We start from the raw sequence: 19,742 nt of genomic DNA, 5'->3' as shown, positions 1-19,742 counted from the left end.
GTTTTTTTTTTTTGCGGAACCAGGGATTGAACTCAGATCCTGTGTTTGCCAGTCATGCGCTTATCCTACTGAGCCATCTCCCCGGCCACCATTCTTTGACTTCAGTTGCTTTGTATGTAGTAAATGTATGGTTTTTAAATACCAGCGCACATGGTCCCTAGAAACTCTGGGCCTGGGATAGTCCAGGAATCTCTTTGCAGCTGATTCACATCAGCATGGTTTGGTAACCTCCCCTGTTGAGAAGTAGCTACTAGCACTGTGACAGAACCTGTCATCCAGACCTGTGAGATCAGGAATTTTTAACCCGGTGGACTGGGATAGGAAGATTCTCAAGGTGGGACCTGGTTGAGGTCCCGTTGTGATCTAACCTGGCCGCACAATGGATCTGGTGCAACTTCTCGGGGCCTGACATCTGTGGGCGCCTGTCGTGGAGAGTCTGACTGTTAAGACCCAGAACCACTCCTGAGCATGAGACTCCCTCAAGCCAGCCGCCACCCAGCTTCACTCGTGCCCTGTGCTGTTCAGCTGCACAACCGCACAGCCTGTGACAGAACATTGTGTATCTGAAAAAAATACTATAGTGGTTAAAAAGAAAATGAATCTTTTGTTTACATGGTGTCTTTTATGACATCATGTCTTGACTCCATAGTATAGAATAATTCAGGAGCTAATTGAGCACCTACTGCTGCCAGGTAGCATTTTGTGTGCAAGGAACAAAATAGACCCTAAGACCCAGCAGTAAGCTAACCCGAGCCCTTAGGAACTAGTAATAAAACGTGTGGAGACTAGTAGGCAGGGGAGCGGGGGCAATGTGGGAGAAACACTTAAGTGGTCAGGGAGGCCCAGAGGAGGAGCGAAATAAACTGTGCTTCAAGCGTTCCTGAGGTCCACAGAAGAGCAAGAGGGCTCTTCCGGGGAGAGCCAAGGGAGTGTAGCTCATTTATTGCCTTGTAGGTTGTTGAAAGACTTACTTTTACTCTTGAATAAACAAAAATATCTTAGGGAGAAATGTTTTTAAAGGGCTTTGAGGAGAAGCGCATGTAGGCGTCCAGGAAGTACCTGCCCCGTGGATGGTGTGCCAGGCCCACAGCTCTGAAAACTTGAGTAGGCTCGCTGCCTCGGCTGCTCTCTCCCCTCAGTGTTCACCCGCACTTTGTACCCGCGTTAAGCCTCAGCTGGTTTCGGTTTCTGTGGGGCTTATCCTCGGATATGTGAGTTGCGGAGCTCGACCTCCACGCATATTGAGAGTCTCGCGGCCAGGTACGCTTTGTTCGGTGGCCTGAGTTACAGCTGGGCGTTCTAGAGTACGGGTTTTTAAAGTTCCGCGTGATAAATGTCCGCGTCTCCTCCTTCAGAGAACCTCATAATAACATTGCTTCCTTTGGCCAGATGCTTTTCAGCTGGTGTCCGTGAAACTGCCCAAGTCCCCAAGCCAGGAAGTAGAAGCAAAGGAGCTGTCCTTCGTTTTGGACTACATAAACCAGTCCCCCAAGTGCCTTGCCTTTGGACGTGAGGTAAATTTGTTCTGTTCGTTTCCTATTTCAGTACAAATCTCTTCCCTGCAGTCTCCTCAGACCACAGTGTGGTAGAATGATTTTAGATTGCCTTATTTATTGAATTAGTATAGCTTGCTGTCAAGTAAGAGGTCTGTTCTCATTGCTTGAGTATTATTTATGGTGTGAGTTTTTGTAGGGCCATCTTTGTTTTGTATGTTGTCTTACCCTGTAAACCCTCCAGTTTTCCACACAATAACCATTTTTGATGACTGTACTGAGTTTCTTTGCCTGTCCCATACAAAAGCTGCTCAGGTTGTTTCGTTTTAGATTGTGTGCCTTTAGAAAATATGGCCTCTATCCATAATTAGTATGCCCATTATAAAAATTCAGGGCCGGGGAGATGGCTCAGTGGAATAAGCGCTTCCCTGGCAAGCGCAAGGCCTGAGTTCAATCCCTGGTTCCGCAAAAAAAAAAAAAGAAGAGCATTGCCATTATAAAAATTCAGATTTTATAGAACAATCTAGTGAGGAAACAAAATTTGCAGTCTCACTAAAAAGATTCCTTTCTAAACTTTTACACATATAAAAGTAACTTTTCCCAGAAGGAACCATAATCAAAACTCCTTTTGTCCTGATTTATGTAATCATCTTCTGCAAGTTTTTTTTTTTTTTTCCTTTCGTCAGGACTCGAACTCAGGATCTTGCACTTGCTAGGCAGGCACTTGTGCCACTGAGCTGTATCCCCAGCCAGTAATTACTTTATGATTTAAAATTAAAGGGCTGGTGAGATGGCTCAGTGGTCTAAGGCACCTACTTAGAACAAGCTTAGCAAAGCACAGGGACTATGGTTCAATCCCCCAGCACCACATGCCAGCCAGCCCCGCCCCCTGGTGGGCTGAGCTGGCCACACACACACACACACACACACACACACAAATAAAATTCTTAAAAAAAAATAAATACAATCAAAAGAGCCTACAATCATTGTAATGGCATGTTTCTTTAGCCTTAAGTTTTATAGCATTATTTTGTCCTTTTGGAAAGCTTCCAAGATCAACTTTTTAACGTTTCTTAAAAAGATTGTTAAAATCTTCACTCTTCAATATCATCAGTAAGTGAATTAAAACCACCTTGGCAAAATACCACTACGCATCCACTAGAAGCACTAATTGTGGGGGGAAGTTAAGTGGCTGTGTGCCACCATCGCACTCGTGGGTCGACGAATAGAAGCATGCCCGCAAAGTGACGTGCACAGGGATGATTACTGTTCACAGCGGCCCAAACACAGGTGACCCGGACAGTCATCAGGCAGCAAGGACTGTGTGTGTGTGTGTGTGTGTGTGTGTGTGTGTGTGTACTCGTGTGTACACATGCAGTGGAATGTGGATGGTGCTCAGCATGCGACATGCTGACAGTGCATGCAGGCTTGGGTGAAGCCCCAAAGGATAGTGCTGAGCGAGCGTCCACACACAGACTGCCAAGAGGCGTTCTACGGGTTCCCATAGGAGTGCTTGTGGGTGGGGTGGGACGTGGGTGGCGACTGACGAGGTGCAAAGCCTTGTCTCTGGGGACAGAGAAAATGTTCTAGACTGGATCATCTTTGTTTTGTTTTGGCGGCACCGGGGATTGAACTAAGACCCTTGCGCTTGTCAGGGAAGCGCTTATTCCACTGAGCCATCGCCCCGGCCCCAAGACTGGATCATCTTGAAGGAGCTAGAGGCTATGTGGGCAAACGGGCCAGAGGTCGCATTGTATTATTTGTAAATTATGGCTCATGGAAAAGACATATAAACCATACATAAAGCCAGAGTGTAATTGCAGGATTTTGGATTTGAGCTCACCCTGTTTTAAAAGCAAGATTATCCTTTCAGGAGCCAAAGCACAATATATCATTTTGCATTAATATAGTCTTAATGAGAACTGACTATTTTGTTATCCTCTTTCTCAAACACCAGGGAGAATATGTTGCTGCAGTCCGGGACTTTTACTTGACAGTTTATTTTTTCAAAAAGAAAACAACTTCAAGGTAAGAATTCCTTTTGGTTAACTTCTTTTTTATTTACACAAGAGGTTGTTATAGTGGTACTTCATCCTGGTCACCCTGTGGTCCAAAGATGTTTTCAGTTTCATGTTACTTGACTTTAAGGACATAAAAGGTAGAGAGGTATACGGTGGACTGGGGCTGGGGAAATGTGCGTTGAAGCAAACCCAGGAGCATTTCTTAGCCCAAAGCCCAGGCCCCTCATGCTAATCTGTGTACTTGGTGTTAGATGTTGAGTGAAGAGACTTCACCAGGTGCTTCTCATCTACGTTCTTCAGGTATAGGCATGCATCTAAGCTTCGGCATGCCTGGTGTTAAGGTTTGTGTCTAGTTGCCCCTCCAGAGCTTCATGCAGTCATGGGGCGGACTTCTAGAATGTGTGATTGGTTCATGATCCACTGGGCTTATGGGTGTGAGTGCTAACTAGGCTGGAGCGGATAGCATGAATGCCACTTAAGGGAGACAGCCTTGCTCTCTGTAGCCGGTATTGCCACTGCCGTAAAATGTTGTTCTGTGCCGTGTGCCGCTCTGCCTTGGAGCCAGCTGAGTTTGGGCTAAAACCTCCAATAACTGTGAGCTAAATAAACCTTTCCTTTTGTTATTTTGGGTGTCTGTCAGGTATTTGTCCTCGCAATAAGAGTAACTGAGATACCTGGGTTTAAAATGGATCAGATTTGGTCCATATGAACCCACTATACTCCAAACTAAGAAATACTTAAAGTAGATATAATGTCCACCTTATAGAGTTGTAAGGCTGAGTACGATAATGGTGCTTAGAGAGACTGTGCTGAGCACTGCTGGGGATGCGCTCTCCTCTTCCTGTTTGCCCTGCTGTCTTAATATTTATTATTTCCTGGCCAATGTCAGGATCCTAGTGTCTTCAGGTACTCAGGCTAAGAGGAAATAGTCTCAATATTATGGTAAGTAGCTTTATCAGTTTGAATTTATTCCTGTAGACATACTAGCTACTTGTCTCAGATGTAGTTTGCAAGACTTATCCTCATATACAAACTTAAATCAGTGAGAAATTTGAACAAGTAGTTCCTGGACTTAAAAACCCACTAAGAGCTGTCTTCATTACTTACGTGGATTGGCTTCCATAGCAAGTTGGGACGGTGGGATGTTGGTCACATCCAATTCATGTTGTGTACTAACGTATGTTCGCAAGCAGAATGCTTGTCTCTTTATCAAAACTGTTAAAACTTCTACCTTTATATTTACTGATTTCTGAGAACTCTCCAGTCTTGACTGTTAAGGTTTGGGACTGCCTTTTAACTTGACTATGTGAGTCCTTCTCAGGAAACTTCAATAACCTAGGGGACTTTTTTTTCCTCCTAGGTATACTTTATCATCATCAAGAAATAAGAAACATGCCAGGAACAGTTTTACATGTGTGGCCTGCCACCCAAAAGAAGACTGCATCGCCTCTGGTCACATGGATGGCAAGATCCGTCTCTGGTCAGTGAAACAGCGAGCATGGTGGTCCCTTGCATACTGTTCTCTGTTCATCCGGCAGGCCAGGCCAGCACTGGGTCAAGAACGAGAGTCCATACTAGATGTAGACCCAGAGCTGGAAGTAGAGTGTGGGCTTCGCTGACGCCTTCATTTCTGTCACTGCTGTGCGCTGCATTTCCTGCTGTCTTAAGGCTCCCAGCCTTCGGCTTCTGGGGAGAATGAAAAAGTCTGTGCTGCCTGCAATCATTTCACGGAAGAGAACTTTCCTGTCAGCCTTTATCCCAAGGAAAAATGATGGCACTGAGTAGTGGGGAACCACTTGGACGTGCTCTTGGCAGAAGGGACCATGGTTCAAAATGAAAATGCGTTTTTTGCACATGACCAGAAAGCCTGCTGTTAGAATTTGTTACGTTTGGCATGCCTGTACTAAAATGAAGATTGTTGTTCTCTCCAATAGGAGGAATTTTGATGATGACAAGAAATACACGTACACATGTTTGCACTGGCACCATGATATGGTTATGGATTTGGCCTTTTCTGTGACGGGTAAGTGTTGGTTTCATAATTAAAATGTAATTTTCTTTATTTATGTATTTATTTTTTGGCAGAATCTGGGATTGAACTCAGGCCCTTGCGCTTGGCCAGGGAAGCATTTATTCTACAGAGCCATCTCCCCGGCCCTAAAATGTAATTTTAAAGTGCACAGATTACATATTTTAATTCACTGCATTATCTGATTTGAAAGATTTAAACTTGGTTGGCCAAATGAATGGCAAACGCTTGTCTGTGGCCCAGGTGCCTGGCACTTCGCTTAGCACGGTACTGTATGGGGCAGGTTTTGCAAAGCCCTTCAGATTCCTAGAGTAGATGCTTTGTGATCAAGTCATAGCATAGTAAACTTAACTAAGCTCTGCTCCACCTGCCAAAATGCTCGTCTCCGTGGCAGTCCGTCACCATTGCTCCGCTCTGTCAGGTCGTCAGATGCACGTAGCTGAGTGTCTGCATCGTTACCTTAGACCTGGAAGAGCTGTCCTTAGTCCTTTTCGTGCAGACGAAGGAAATGAGTTGGTGACTGCCTAGCCCAAGGTAGCATGGCTAATAGGGCGGACTGGGTCCTGGGTATTTAACTGACAGGTCACCTCATTTAAAAACTTTTAAATTAATTCAGATGTTTTGTATATAAGTTGCATAGGAATGTGGTTGTAAGTACCTTCTCAAAATTCTGCGTACAACAGAAATGTGAGAAAGTCCATTGTGTCTTTGGTTACTTTGAATCCTCATACCCATGTCCCAAACACTGAAAACACAAAAGTGATTGTCCTTCCCAGAGCCTGACAGTACAATTCTTCCATGGCACCAGGTGCTTTGACTGGCTCCTTAGGGTGTACTTGGGATTAACTCATGGGATTGGGAGCCTGGGCAAATGGTAGGCATCTTCTGCCCCTGCTCAAGCTTTGGACTTGTGGAGTGGGGGCTGGTGTGATGTACGCAGGAGAAACCCAGCCTAACACAGTAGCGAAGCAGAAGTGCCACTGTGACCCACAGACCAGAAGGACAGTAGAGAGGAATTAACCTTGCAGACAGAAAGCGCAGTCTCCTCCCTCATCTTCTCCATCGTCCTGCATGCCTGCCCACATGCCAGAGTGCTGAGGAGTGTTGGTGCATGTGCTGGTGTGCGTGTGTGTTGGGCGCTCTGAGCAGTGTCTGTCTCCACCCGCCGCCCCACCCCAGCTTGTCTCTTCTTCCCTTGCTCTTCAGTCCCTTTCTCTGCCATGGCCTCTGCAAATCAGGGCACAGACTGCATGTAAACTTAGTAATGTACGGTAGGAACTAGGTCCTAATGTGATAACTTGCCTGTGAAAGCCACTGACATTTAGTAATGAAAGACAAGTCCTTTTAGTGACCTACTTTTTGGCCTGCTAACAGCCTTTTCAAATGTTTCATGGAGGTAGAGTTAGGTGTGGACAAACCTAGTCAGTGATGTCCTCTTTGATAAACTGACTTCATTCCTTGGGTTTATGCTCAGTAGGGGGACTACTGAGTCATACTGATTCCATTTTTAACTTTTTGATGAAATTCCGACCTGTTTTCATATTGGCTGCATTCCGCTTCCTAGCCGCCGGCAGGGTGTATGCATTCCCTTTTCTCCACAACCTTGCCAGCATTTGTCTTTGATAATTGTCATATTGACTAGAGTGAGGTTCTTTAGATTTGCACTCATGATACTGAGCATTTTCCATGTGTTGGCTCTCTCCTCTCTCCTCCCCTCCTCCTGCCCTCCTCTCCTCCCTTCCTCCTCTCTTCCCCTCCTCCTCTCCTCTTCTCCTCTCCTTCCTCTCTCCTCCTATCCTCTCTCGTCCCCTCCTCCTCTCTCCTCTCTCTTCTCTCCTCTTCTTCTCCCCCCCTTCTCCTCTCCTCTCCTCCTCTCTTTCCCTCCCTCTCCGGCCGGGTATGAAGGTACCAGCCTGCTGAGCGGCGGGCGGGAGTGCGTGCTAGTGGAGTGGCGTGAGGTGGCCGAGAAGAACAAGGAGTTTCTCCCACGGTTGGGAGCTACCATCGAGTACATCTCTGTCTCCCCTGCCGGAGACTTGTTCTGCACTTCTCACTCCGACAACAGTAAGTCTGAATTTGTGCTCTGAGGAAGTGCAGTGTGGGTGGGGCCCTGAATCAGGGGCTTCACAGGAGTGGCCGGGAGAGACCCGGATACAGTACAGCAGTGTACAATATGGGGGCACTTTCTCTTGGGCTTCTCTTTTCTCCACACCTCTGCCTCAAGATCCCAACTGAAGCCACTATTTTCAGAATTGCTTTTATGCAAATAAAGGGCTCTTGTGTTTGGCCATCACTGCCATTTCTATTTTCAGAGTGATTTAAAACAGGAGAATGGGAAAGTAAAAACAGGGTTTTGAAGCAGGCATTGATTGGTGTTTTGTGAGATTCTCTTTTGAGCCAGCTGTTCGGGTCCATGTATGAGTCTTAACAGATTTTGGTAGGACCAGAGGCACCCTCGCAGCCCCTGCGGCTGTGCTGGTCCTGCCCCCAGCAGCCTAAGCCTGGCCGCCGGGGATCCTGTAGCTCATTGCTTCCTTTCCCTTCAGAGCGGAACCATGTGGAATGGTGACTTCACATTTAAGCTAGCTTTTAGAATCACTATTGATATGGAAGTAACACTGTGATGACCGTAGATGATGGTAATATCCATAGACAACAATTTGGAGACCTTAAAGCATTCTGACAGAAAAGCTCCCATGTCCACCCTTAATTTCTCAAAACCAAACCACAAAATGTAGGTCCTGATTTTGCAGTAGCACTGCCAGGTTTGGTGAACATACTGGGCTCTTTCTTCTTTTGGCCTGTTTCAGAATGAATTGAATACACCTTGAATGAATTCCCCTTCCAGTTCTTACCTGTGAATGTCTAAATGCTTTTTTCTTTTTAACCCACAGAGATAATGGTTATTCACCGAAACCTTGACACATTGGCAGTAATTCAAGGCCTGGTGAAAGGTATTGCAGAGTCCTTGGAGTTACTGGCATTACATGTATTTTACGTGTTTCTCTGCCTTCACCTGTAGTCTGTCACTTCTTTTACAGATAGAAGTATCTTGACTGGCTTGATGATTGATCCAAGAACTAAAGCTTTAGTTTTAAATGGAAAACCTGGTCACCTGCAGTTTTACTCCCTCCAGAGTGATAAGCAGTTATACAATGTAAGATTCTAGTCCCTAAACTTCAACCTAATGCACATACTTTACAGCAGCCCTGAGGTCAAGGAATTTGTTCAGGAGCTTCCAGTACGCAGTCTTCCGCCCTGAACTGGTGCTCCCTGTGGTTAGTGGATTGCAGGGAGCGTGACTCCGAGGCCACCCTTGTGGTGGTGTGGAAGCCGGGCGCTCTTACACTTGCCCCATTCTCTTTGCTTCAGAGCGCGGACCCCTGGCACCTCCTGCATGTACGCATTTGAGTGCTAAGGCTAAGGAAATGGCATGGGTTGACAGTGCACATCCATATCTACCGTGCAGGGGGACGGTCCCACTTCGGCTAGAGATAACATTTTGCTGTAGATTGAAGAGGAGCCCTTCAGACAGTCCTGAGCAGTGCCACCCTGCCTTTTCCTTGGGCCTCACAGGGCTCAGGACAGATTTGTGTCATAGTAACTGTGACACTGTATCTCTTTCTGTGTCCTTTAAACTCCCTAAAAAGAACGCCTGCTCCTTGGTGTGCACTATACAGGTTGAGCAACCCTAGTCAGAAAATGCAGAATGTGCTAGAATCCGAAACTTCGTAAGCCCCGATGTAACACACGCCGATTCCACACCTTGCCTCCCGCAATGGATTGTGTCGCAGTGCGGACACACTAAGTTGTGATTGGTTCATCTGCAGTTACCTGCAGGGTATGTGTAAAACAAATGAGCTTCCTGCCCCTACTTGGGTTCCAGCCCCAAGACGCAGCATAGAAGCGATCCCAAACTGCGTAAAAACCTGAATTCTTGGAGCACTTCTGATCCTGTACATCTAGAAGCCACTCTATGAATACATGTGGAAGGAAAAAGGATTTTTTTTTAAACTCATAAATAAAACACTGGCCTGCCCAGGCCACTGCCTTTCTCCCCACCCTCACCCCCACCCCCTTAAAGGCTGAGAGGTTATTTCTGAGCTCTTGTTTCTACTGACAAAGAATTAGCCTTCAGATTTCATGGGAAGACACTCTTTCTTAGAGAAAAGCGCTGCTTTAGGTGAAAGGTTCTGTAGAATCACACCGGTGGGTCTTGGCCAACGCAAATATATTAAGGCCATCGCAGAATAATCACTACCAGACTGGTACTGTGCAGTGTGTCCTCTTGTACTAGCACATTTGTTGTCTGTAGTAGTAATTGGTTAGTTATTCCTGTTGTGTAAGAATCTGTGACTTTGATTCTAAAAGTTGTCTTGGATGTTCTCAGTTTTCCTTGAGTGCTTTAACCTGGTGCTTACAGTAATACGCATTTTCAATTACTTTTAACACATCAGTTAGATATTGTGCAGCAAGAATATATCAATGATTCCGGCTTATTCCAAATTGAGCTGACAAAGGCTGCGTTTGGCTGTTTTGGTAACTGGCTGGCAACGGTGGAACAACGGCAAGAAAAGGAATCTGAGCTTGAATTGCAGATGAAACTGTGGAAATACAATAAGAAAACACAAGGGTAAAGTCGCCTGCACAGCCACGTTGAATTTCAGATGATATATTTGAGTTCCTATTTTATGACTAGTTGTCAGTCTTCAAGATGTTTCAGTTTGATGTTGTACACTTAAAAATATGATGGGGAAGGTTTTATTTCTGATCAAGCCTTTAATGAAGCTTTCTGTATTGAGAATCCGATGGGGTTTTCCAAGTCATTTCGTCATCTTATTGTGTAGATAATGAAATGTGACACCGGCACTCCTGAGGATACAGTCCCCACCTAGGCATAGAACCCAGATGTTCCCTGGCTCCCTCCATTAACATCCTGGTGGGGACATAGGGGTAGTGTAGCACATGTGTCATTTGATAGGAGCCCGCAGGTTTCCCACACTTCAGTAACTACTTAGCTCCTTGCTGTGGGCCAAAAACTGGGCCTCGTGCTTTTTATCACTTTGTAGAAGGACGTAAGATAAACCTGTTGTCCAGTGCGAAATCATGACACTGAGCAATCCTGATATCCTTAAGAGCTCAGTGGTAGTGTGCATCTTGTCTATAGCACTGTCCTCTAATCTGGGAACAAACTTTTGGAGAATGTTGACTGAAAATAGTAGGTAGTATCTAGGGCAGTTGGCATGGTCGTTTTCATTCTTTATTTTTTTGCTATGAATAGGACCTGGCACAGGCCTGCCATTTTTTTGTCTGTCAGAAGTAGACATAGGTTCTATGCAGTTTTCCCGTGGCAGTTGGTACAGTACGCTTTCAAAAATGATTCAGGGCCCCTATTTTAAATTCACTTTGTGCCAGTAAGATAACTACCATACATAATAATCTCTGATAAGTCACACAAATCATGAGATATGTTAGAACTCTTCGCATCCTGTGACCATTATAGCGGACTCAAATATTTAAAATTCTGGGATGATGCATCAGTTGCCCTTCTTGGGGAAAGCGCTTATTCCACTGAGCCATCTCCCCAGCCCCTCAGTTGCCCTTCTTGAAGACGCTTTTGTCAAATGCATAAGATGCAATGAATTCTTAGGCCAGTCTGACAGCGTACTATATTCTGATGTAAGAATACTATGTGGTTTCTCCTAGGTTTGTCCTTAACACAAAGATTAGCATGCCACATGACGACCAGATCACAGCTCTGTGTTTCTGTAATGCGGAAAGATGTGAAACTCTCACCTTGGTTACAGCTAGCAAAGATGGTCACTTCAAAGTGTGGATATTGACAGATGATTCCGATATATACAGTAAGTTTATTAAAGAGATTGTGCTGAAGTGGTGGTTTTAAGAATTCATTATATTTGTCTTGTCATTTAAGAAGAACATTGTCTACCTTGATGAATTGCTATAGCAATTAAAATTGCTTAATTTTAATAGATTTACAGGGCTACATTTTTACATGCTCTTCTTCAAAAATCTGTACATTTTAATTGGTATTCTTATTAGTCACACACCAGTTAAGTTGGGGGCGGGTACAGGGAAAGGCTCTGCCCTTGGTTCTTGCCCTGCTCCACTAGGGGGAGCTCGAGGCCTGCAGAGGAAGGGCCCACATTTCTTGGCAGCATTTCTAATTTAAAGTTGTGCTGAGCAGGTTGTTTTTCTTAACCTTTAGCGCTCAGTGTCCAGTAATGCTGTCTAACATTTATGCCACCTTTTAACGTATGCTCGTATCTCCACAGAAAAAGCTGTCGGCTGGACCTGTGACTTTGTCGGTAGCTATCACAAGTATCAGGCAACTGACTGCTGTTTCTCTGAAGATGGCTCTTTACTAGTAGTTAGTTTTGAAGAAATAATTACCATATGGGATTCAGAAACGTGGGAACTGAAATGTACATTTTGCCATCGAGCTGGGAAGATAAGGTAGGTGAATCGCTTAGCTACTGTGTAGTGTTTCTTAATTTATTAATAAAACGTTAGCCTCAGTAATGATTGACATTTGCCCAGCAGTAGCGCAGGTGAGGGGAGCGAGCAGCGAGCCAGATGTTGGAGAGCTGCCGACTCCCGAGGGCGTGAACTGTGCGCCAGCTCTCCAGAGGCGGGCTCAGCACTTCCTGATAGGCCGAGAACACTTGCCACCGTGTGCTGCGTAGTCTAGAGGCCGGGCCTAGGCCTGGGAAGGTCCAGACTGCTGCTCCTCCGGGTAAAAGGGGTGATTCACAAATACAGAAGATCAAGTGCTATTTTCTGAGAAGGGGAGGGGAAAATAACACTATCTCCCAGTGTGCTTCAGGTAGCCAGGCATAGAGACGGAATGGCAGATGGTTAATAAAATTGTCAACAGGACGGGATGTTAGCCCAGTGGTGGAGGACGTCTGGCATACGTGAGGCCCTGGGTTCAACCTCCAGCACAGCAAAAAGATAAAAAAATTTTCTCTGATTCCCAGCATATCTGCTTCTAAATTTACTTTATAAAACTTGTCAATATTCAGATGGCAGGTTTTCATCTTCTAGGGGGAGTACAAGGTTTTTCCTAAGTGATTTTGTCGTTTTACATGCATTTCTGTTACATGCTGCTTGTTGTCCTGCACAGCATATTAGAGAATCAATCATCTGACCTGTTTTCCAAAAGAAAATGCTTATATAAACCTTTCCTTTTATGTTCCTTATTTGTTGTTTCCTCAGTGTAAGGATAACAAAACAATAAATGTCTTTTAAAATCTGCTTCGCACGGGATGCACACAGTGCGTGGAAGGCAGAGTCCCTGTAACTAAGCGTGCTCGGCTCGAAGGCTGCTTACTCCCCTCTGGTTTTCGCCTAGGCACCTTTGCTTCGGGAGATTGGCGTGCTCCAGGTACCTTCTGAGTGCCACGGAGAAAGGGATTGTGTGCTGTTGGAACCTGCTCACTTGTGTCCGTAAGTGATTTGCAGAGCACAGGGAGGAAGTTGCTACGAAGTGTCGGAATTTTAGGAATTGGGAGTCCGTCATACCTTCATGACTCTATCTAGACACATTATGACTCTTCACGACACACAGAACCAAAATTTAAAGCTGTGGCCTGGCGCTGCGCACTTGCACACCGCCTGCTTACTAGGAAGTCAGCCTTCACTAGATTGTCCGCCCTTCCTCCCCCAGTCCTCGCAGTGTGTAACTTCTGTTGCCCACCATAATTTTCTTCATAGCAGCTAGGGAAGTACTTCTGCTACTTTCCAGGCATGTTAGCTTGCAGTTTCCCTAACGGGATAAATTTGAATGGAGTTTGCAACAGTTCCTCTTCATAGTGTGAATTCAGGGACATTTTGCCCAGCTGAGGGCTGGCAAGGTGTGGTGGTTGCTTAGGAATAGGTGTATGTTGTGCTGTGCAGTGGCTGTGGTTAACATCTCACCACTTTTAAAGCATTAGACATGAGTTTCCATGAACTGTAACATCTGTACAGTTTGCAGACATACAGAAGGTACATTTGTGTTTTTTGTTTCCTAATCGTCACATCAGTACCTCTTTGCCAGATTATTTCATTGTAGCTCCATTTTTATTGCGAAAAGCAAAACAGTAGAATTGGTTGTTCTAATAAAGACAAAAGACCTTCACCCCAAATTATAAGCCTGGCAGAGCCTGTGGGAGCCTTGCTGAAGCGAATCACCTTTTCTGCCCCGCAGTGGAGTGGAGTGCAAAGTTAAGTGTTAGAGTCATGGAACCGGACCCACTCTCAGAGTACATCGCCGCAGTCTCTCAGTCTTCCGAGGGTTCTGATTGTAAGTATAAGCCACAGTTTCAACGTTGAAGGAGATTCATAGCCTGTGTGCCTTTTTTTAATGTCTTTAGCATAATTGACTCAAACTGCTCTTCAACTCGTGTTGGCTCGACGCCCTTTTGCTTGAGGCCACCCCCTTCCTTTCTGCTCCACGCCTTGTCACATGCAGGCCCTTCATACTGGGCTCCACGTGAGCTCAGCACATCCCTATTTTCCCACAGGCCCAGCCCTACTCGGGATTACAATTCCAGTAGAGATTTCATCCATTTGGTGCTTTCCCAAGTCCCCTAAGAAGCCAGAACTGGCCCTTTACGCTTCTGGAACACTTTCTGCAGATCTGGTTCTTTTTTTTTTCTTTTGGCAGAACCAGGGATTGAACTCAGGCCCCTGCGCTTGCCAAGACAGTGATTATTCCACCAAGCCATCTCCCCGGCCCCTTTTTCTGGTTCTTAAGGCAAAATAATTCAGCAGTGTTTTGCTGTGTTCTGCAGTAGCTCTTGGTCTTTGGAGCCAGGCTGTCCCTTCAGCCTGCTTGGCCCATACTAGGCTTGCTCAGTAGATAGTATCATGGGCTGACCCATTTACTGGGAGGTGAGACCCAGGATTTGTGTGGTCTGGCAGGTGAGGCTAGAACTAACTTTGCAGGCAAAGTGTCACTATTTGTTTTTTCCCTCCAGTGTTTGTATTTAAACCTAGTGAGCCAAGGCCATTGTATATTCAGAAGAATATCTCTAGAGAAGAAGTCCAGTGGGGAGTGTTTGTTCCCCGAGACGTCCCCGAATCATTCACCTCTGAAGCTTACCAGTGGCTAAACAGATCCCAGTTCTACTTCCTAACAAAATCACAGGTAATTGTTCCTTCTACAGAAGTGACCACTTGGTACTTGTACTTTTAAGGAGTAGTAGATTCTGTGACTGGTGGTTGGATTTATTGCTAGGAAGAATGGTTCAGGTAAAGAGCATTGGGTCCATTAGCTCTGGCCCAAGAAGACATAAGGTAATGAAAGTACTTATATAAATTATATTTACTAGCATTATTCCTGGTGGTAGTGGTGGTTTTGATATTGAATTTTCCATTATAAGAATTGGTGCTTGACACTGGCTTTGGCAAGCAGAGGGACCAGGGTTCGATCTCGGCACCCTGTGCCATGCTGGCCCCACCCCCAGGCATGCTGAACCTGCCACCAAGACCAGGCGTGGTGGTGCACGAGTATAATCCCAGCCTTGGGGAGGCTGAAATACAAGGATCACTACAAGTCCGAGCTGCGTAATGAGGCACTGTACCAAATACATTTAAAAAACAAAGATTGGTCTGCCAATTGAATTTTATCACCAGTTCTTAAGTTTTAACACGATTCTATCACAGAGGTTATTAAACACATTTTAAATATTTTCTATGAGCAAATGTTTATCAAAATTAAAAATGTACCTCATTTTTAAAGACTTTATTTAGATTTGCACTGTGCAGTATATCTTTGGTATCACCAGTTGATCTCCTTTCAGAGCTTACTGACCTTCAGTACAAAGTCTCCAGAAGAGAAGCTCACACCAACAAGCAGACAGGTGCGTTCCAGCCACTCACAGCGCGGGCTGCCTCGCCTCCCTCGCGGGGCACAGCTGGGAGGGCCGCAAGGCGTCTGTCTACCTGGGGTGGAGTTAAAAGCATGCACCTAGGGACTGCTGCACCTCTTTTGAAGTCGTGCTTTTTAAGCTGATTCAGTTGATATTATCAGTAATGAGTGATTATAAATTGCAGGGTCACAATTACCCTTTATATCCATAGATTGAAATAGTCACTTAATTGTGGATTGAAAATACTCGGGAAAACCGTGCTGAAGTATAGGAAGCTGTGGTGGGGGGTTACACTGAAGTACTGGCTCTGTGGTAGAAAAGGCTCGAGCACCCTCAACCATAGCACCACAGAGGGTTCTGGAGCCACATCCTATGGACTCGCAGCTGCACAATGCAGGTTTTGTAGAAAAGCTCCCCACACCACCGCCACAGCCACGAGGATCATCCCTCCCAACTGTTAGTTGGAGTTTTTACTTATTTATTTATTTTATTTATTTATTTATTTATTTATTTTTCTGCAAAGCTTTATTCCGGAGGGGCTCAGTCCTTCTTGGCAGCTGCCTTCTCATGGCGGCCAGCATGTTGCTCAGCTCCTCACGCTTTCTCTTGGCACTTTCTCTTGGCATGGATGTGCGTCCCCACCCTTTTCTTGATGAACTTGAGGGTGCGCTTGTCCTTGGAGACCTTGCGCAGCTCCATGGTGCGCCACTGGTAGGGGGCAAAGCCGCAAGCCGCCTGGATCATGTCCCGCATGAACTTGGTGTGTTTGGTGAGACGTCCGTGGCGGCGGCTGTGCCTCAGTTTGCTCACGTTCTTAGTCACCTTGTGGCCCTTGTTGAGGCCCACAGCCATGGGATAGCAGAGGGCCATGGCTACTCTTTTTCAATGGTTGCTGTGGCGGAAGGGCTGGAGTTTTTAATTGAATATTGTATTTCTAAAAAACATACCTATATTGCTTACTGAGAAGTGTTCAGCTTTAGGCGTGGTCGGCTAGGGCTGATGTCCTGAAGCTGTTGGAGCCTGAACTACCATGCCTCACCCCCAAGCCATAGTCCCCTCCTGTCTTCTGCATGTCCTGAGAGACAGATTGGTTGGTCAGCATCTGTTGTTACAGCCAAGCAGTCGTCACACAAATCACTCTTCCTCTTGTGACCAACATTGTGTTTCCTCCAGGGAAGACAGTTGCCTTTTTCATTTCCTCCTCCCCCAGGTCAACTGTAGACTCTTCAAGTTACTGAAGTTCTGTAAATTACAGCCCCTTAGGTGTCCCTGTAGGTTGTAAAGAAATGTTCCCCAAGGATTCTGACATGCTTCTGGCAGGACTGGTGCTCTGAGTGTCCTTCATGATGATCGTCCTGGACCCGTGTTCACCTCCTGCCCCAGATCACTTCACCTCTGCTGAGCCACATAGCGTTCCTTTGTCTACAGTCACTTCCTGCTTTTTGGTGAGGCACATTCCACTGGTGCCTGGAGGTAGATGCAAGACCTCACATGTTTGGAAGTGTTTTTATTCTGTCCTCTGGATTGGTTGGGTACAGAGTTGTGAAGTTAAAAAGCATTTTCTCTCAGCGCTTGAAAGATACTGTTCTGCTACTTCACAGCTGCCGGGGCTACTACAAGTCCTATGCCATTTTGTTCTTTGGTCCTTCATCCAGAACTTATTTTCCTCCTGAAACTCACTGAATGTGTGGTCAGGTGCCTTCCACAGGCCAGGGACTATTCTTGACCCTTGGAATCCATTACTGAGCAAAACAGTCCAATCTAAACTGGAGGTTTTTATTGTTTGCAGGTAATACAGGCACTAAACAATAAGAATTAAGTAGAATATGTGTTCCTTTTTGAGAAGGGAAGCAGTATCCTGGGGCGAGGGAGGGACAGTGAAAGGAGGCCAAGGAGGTGGCTCTGGTACTTCCAGTGGGAGCAGCAAAGACCACTGCACTGAGTGAAGTGTGGCACCCTTGGGCAGTTTGCAGGAAACAGCTAAGAAGCAGCAAATGTTTCCCCATCGGTGTTCTTCAGTGTTGCACCTTCTACAGTGGTGCTGAGGTGTTTTTCTCCTGTTCTCTGGATGGCTTCCACATCTTTTTAGCAGATCTTTTTCCCCCTCTTGCGTGGTCGTTTCCATCAGATTTTTGCCTTGGTCTGTTTGGGTAGCTCTCTTTGTATAGATTTTGATCAGAGTCCAGTGGTTCTTGGCCATCTGCTCTTACCACAAAGGGGACAGACACAGAGCTGTGTGAAAGATGGCCTGTGGGAGCCCTGCCCTATCTAAAGGACTGTCATCAAGGAACTCTCTGTTAGTTTTAGTGTTCATCTCTTAGCCTGGTCAAATCAATCTTATACTTAAACTCTTGCCCAAAGGATTTTTTTTTTCTTTTTGTACTGAAAATCAAACTTAGAACTTCACCCTTGCCAGGCAGGGTCTGTGCCACTGAGTTACATCGCCTGCTCCTGCCTCAAGGATTCAAACCTTGCTGCCAAGGTTCTGAGAAGTCTCCCATCTGCAGGACAGCCACCATCAGCTGTGGAAATGATACCACCTGCCGGCAGCTAGTCTAAAAACACCCTTGTTCTGTCCACCAGGGCATGTACCTGGGCCCCTGCTGGGGCTGAGGGAGGCTCTGGATCACCCCCGTGATGTCCACCAGCCAGTCTGGATCTTTAGCACGCCCTTCCCTGGATATCAGTTGCTTAGCATTTGTAGGACGCTGTGCTGTGAATTGGGGAGCTGCCAGCTTTTTCCCACAGTTTAAGAGTTTGGCTTTCTCAGCTCTGTTAATCATTCCTTAACCTGGTCCATCCTTCCAACATATTCCTCTATCATTGCAAGCCTATGCCCTTGGGAAGTGCTTCTGCTGTCATTTTTTGTAGAATTAGGCAAAGAAGCAGTGGCAGACTTGGCTGTCATCCGAGTAGCCATTGTAAGTTTTCCCTGCAGTCAGTGAGAGACTGGACCTTCGTGCCAAAGGGAATCATACTAAGTAATCTCTTGGGTTCCTTCCATCGCAGATGTTTTTCTCTAGTACTTATTACTGAGTCGAAAGCACCCTTTTTATTGAGACATTTGCCTTTTGTCTTAACTCCCTGTAGCTGCTAGCAGAAGAAAGCCTTCCTACAACCCCATTCTACTTCATACTGGGAAAGCACAGGCAACAACAGGATAAAAAGCTCAGTGAAACTTTAGAGAATGAACTGGTGCATCTCCCTTTAACAGAGAACATACCTGCAATTAATGAGGTGAGTCGTAGAGCAAACCCTGTGAAGCAGACAAAATGTGTTAGTTCTCGAGTAATCATTGGTTCACTGTGTAGCAGTATACTATCCAGATGAAGTAACTTAGCCTCGTGATTTGGGGTGATTTGGGATTCTTTTGGCTGGACCCGGGGTTTTGGGAGACAGTGTTTGCATAAATGTAGAAAAGCAGAAGATCGTTTTCTGCAGTTTGGCTTTGCTACAAGGAAAGCCTTTTGTGTTGGAGTCTCAGCACTCAGAATAGCGATACTCAGGACAGCGAAGACACACGTTGTGTCCGAGGATAATCTTCAGATTCCACTGCTGCTCTCTCTCCCCACAGCTGCTCCACACCCCGGCGCATGTGCTGCCCTCCACATCTTTCCTCTGCTCCATGTTTGTAAATTCATTGTTGCTGTCTCAGGACACCAAAAGGTGAGGCTGTTCCTCAACACGTTCCTGTGTCATGTAGTCTGTGTGGGAATAGGCTGGTGTGTGTTATCCTTTAGGAAGATCCTCCTCAGTCATCTGCCCCAGGATTTCAGTTTTAAAGCATAGTTAAGGACTTTGGCTGAGTAAAAAGCAATGCTGTGTGTTAAAGATAACAGGAAAACAGTCCTTTGTGCGCTCAACAGATGTGTGTGATTTAAGATTAGCGTTCCTAGGAATTCATCTGCTCTTTTGTAATCTTTAATTTTTAAAGTACACTCGACAGTTTTTTGCTTTGTGTGTGTATATATATATATATTTTAATTTTTATTTGTGTGTTATATATGGTTTTTTTGTGTGTGTATGTGGCCATCTCAGCCCACCCTAGGGATGGGGCTGGCACGGCATGTGGTGCTGGAGATCGAACTGCAGTCCTTGTGCTTGCCTAAGCTTGCCTGAGCAGGCGCTTGAGACCGCTGAGCTATCTTGCCAGCCCACTATTACTAATTATTAATATCTGGCAAAGGATGGTGTTCTGCCTGGTAAACTGCCTCCCTTAAACAATTTATATTTCCTACAGTCCTTGTATTTTTTCATTCAGAGGAGCTATGTGCTGCCTTTAAGTTTTCGCACAGTACCTAGACCAGGCCCAGGCCCAGGC

The 19,742-nt window shown here is 45.7% G+C and overlaps 1 protein-coding gene across 2 annotated transcripts in view; it reads left to right on the top strand.

Annotated features, from left to right (window-relative positions):
• Positions 1–19,742, top strand: part of Wdr75 (WD repeat domain 75) — a 42,040-nt gene that overhangs the window by 7,921 nt on the left and 14,377 nt on the right. For both annotated transcript variants that reach the window (XM_023712381.1, XM_023712380.1), the window contains exons 5-20: positions 1,386–1,514; positions 3,451–3,521; positions 4,875–4,994; positions 5,449–5,537; positions 7,449–7,607; positions 8,438–8,497; positions 8,585–8,700; positions 10,001–10,176; positions 11,250–11,407; positions 11,840–12,020; positions 12,919–13,013; positions 13,756–13,851; positions 14,528–14,697; positions 15,353–15,412; positions 18,512–18,658; positions 18,996–19,087. In XM_023712381.1, the coding sequence (XP_023568149.1) occupies positions 1,386–1,514; positions 3,451–3,521; positions 4,875–4,994; positions 5,449–5,537; positions 7,449–7,607; positions 8,438–8,497; positions 8,585–8,700; positions 10,001–10,176; positions 11,250–11,407; positions 11,840–12,020; positions 12,919–13,013; positions 13,756–13,851; positions 14,528–14,697; positions 15,353–15,412; positions 18,512–18,658; positions 18,996–19,087 (1,919 nt within the window). The remainder of the gene's footprint in view (positions 1–1,385; positions 1,515–3,450; positions 3,522–4,874; positions 4,995–5,448; positions 5,538–7,448; positions 7,608–8,437; positions 8,498–8,584; positions 8,701–10,000; positions 10,177–11,249; positions 11,408–11,839; positions 12,021–12,918; positions 13,014–13,755; positions 13,852–14,527; positions 14,698–15,352; positions 15,413–18,511; positions 18,659–18,995; positions 19,088–19,742) is intronic.

This window comes from Octodon degus, unplaced genomic scaffold, assembly GCF_000260255.1.
Source record: "Octodon degus isolate 3935 unplaced genomic scaffold, OctDeg1.0 scaffold00025, whole genome shotgun sequence".
In the NCBI taxonomy this organism is placed as follows: domain Eukaryota; kingdom Metazoa; phylum Chordata; class Mammalia; order Rodentia; family Octodontidae; genus Octodon; species Octodon degus.
This window is presented reverse-complemented; position numbering and strand designations above follow the sequence as displayed.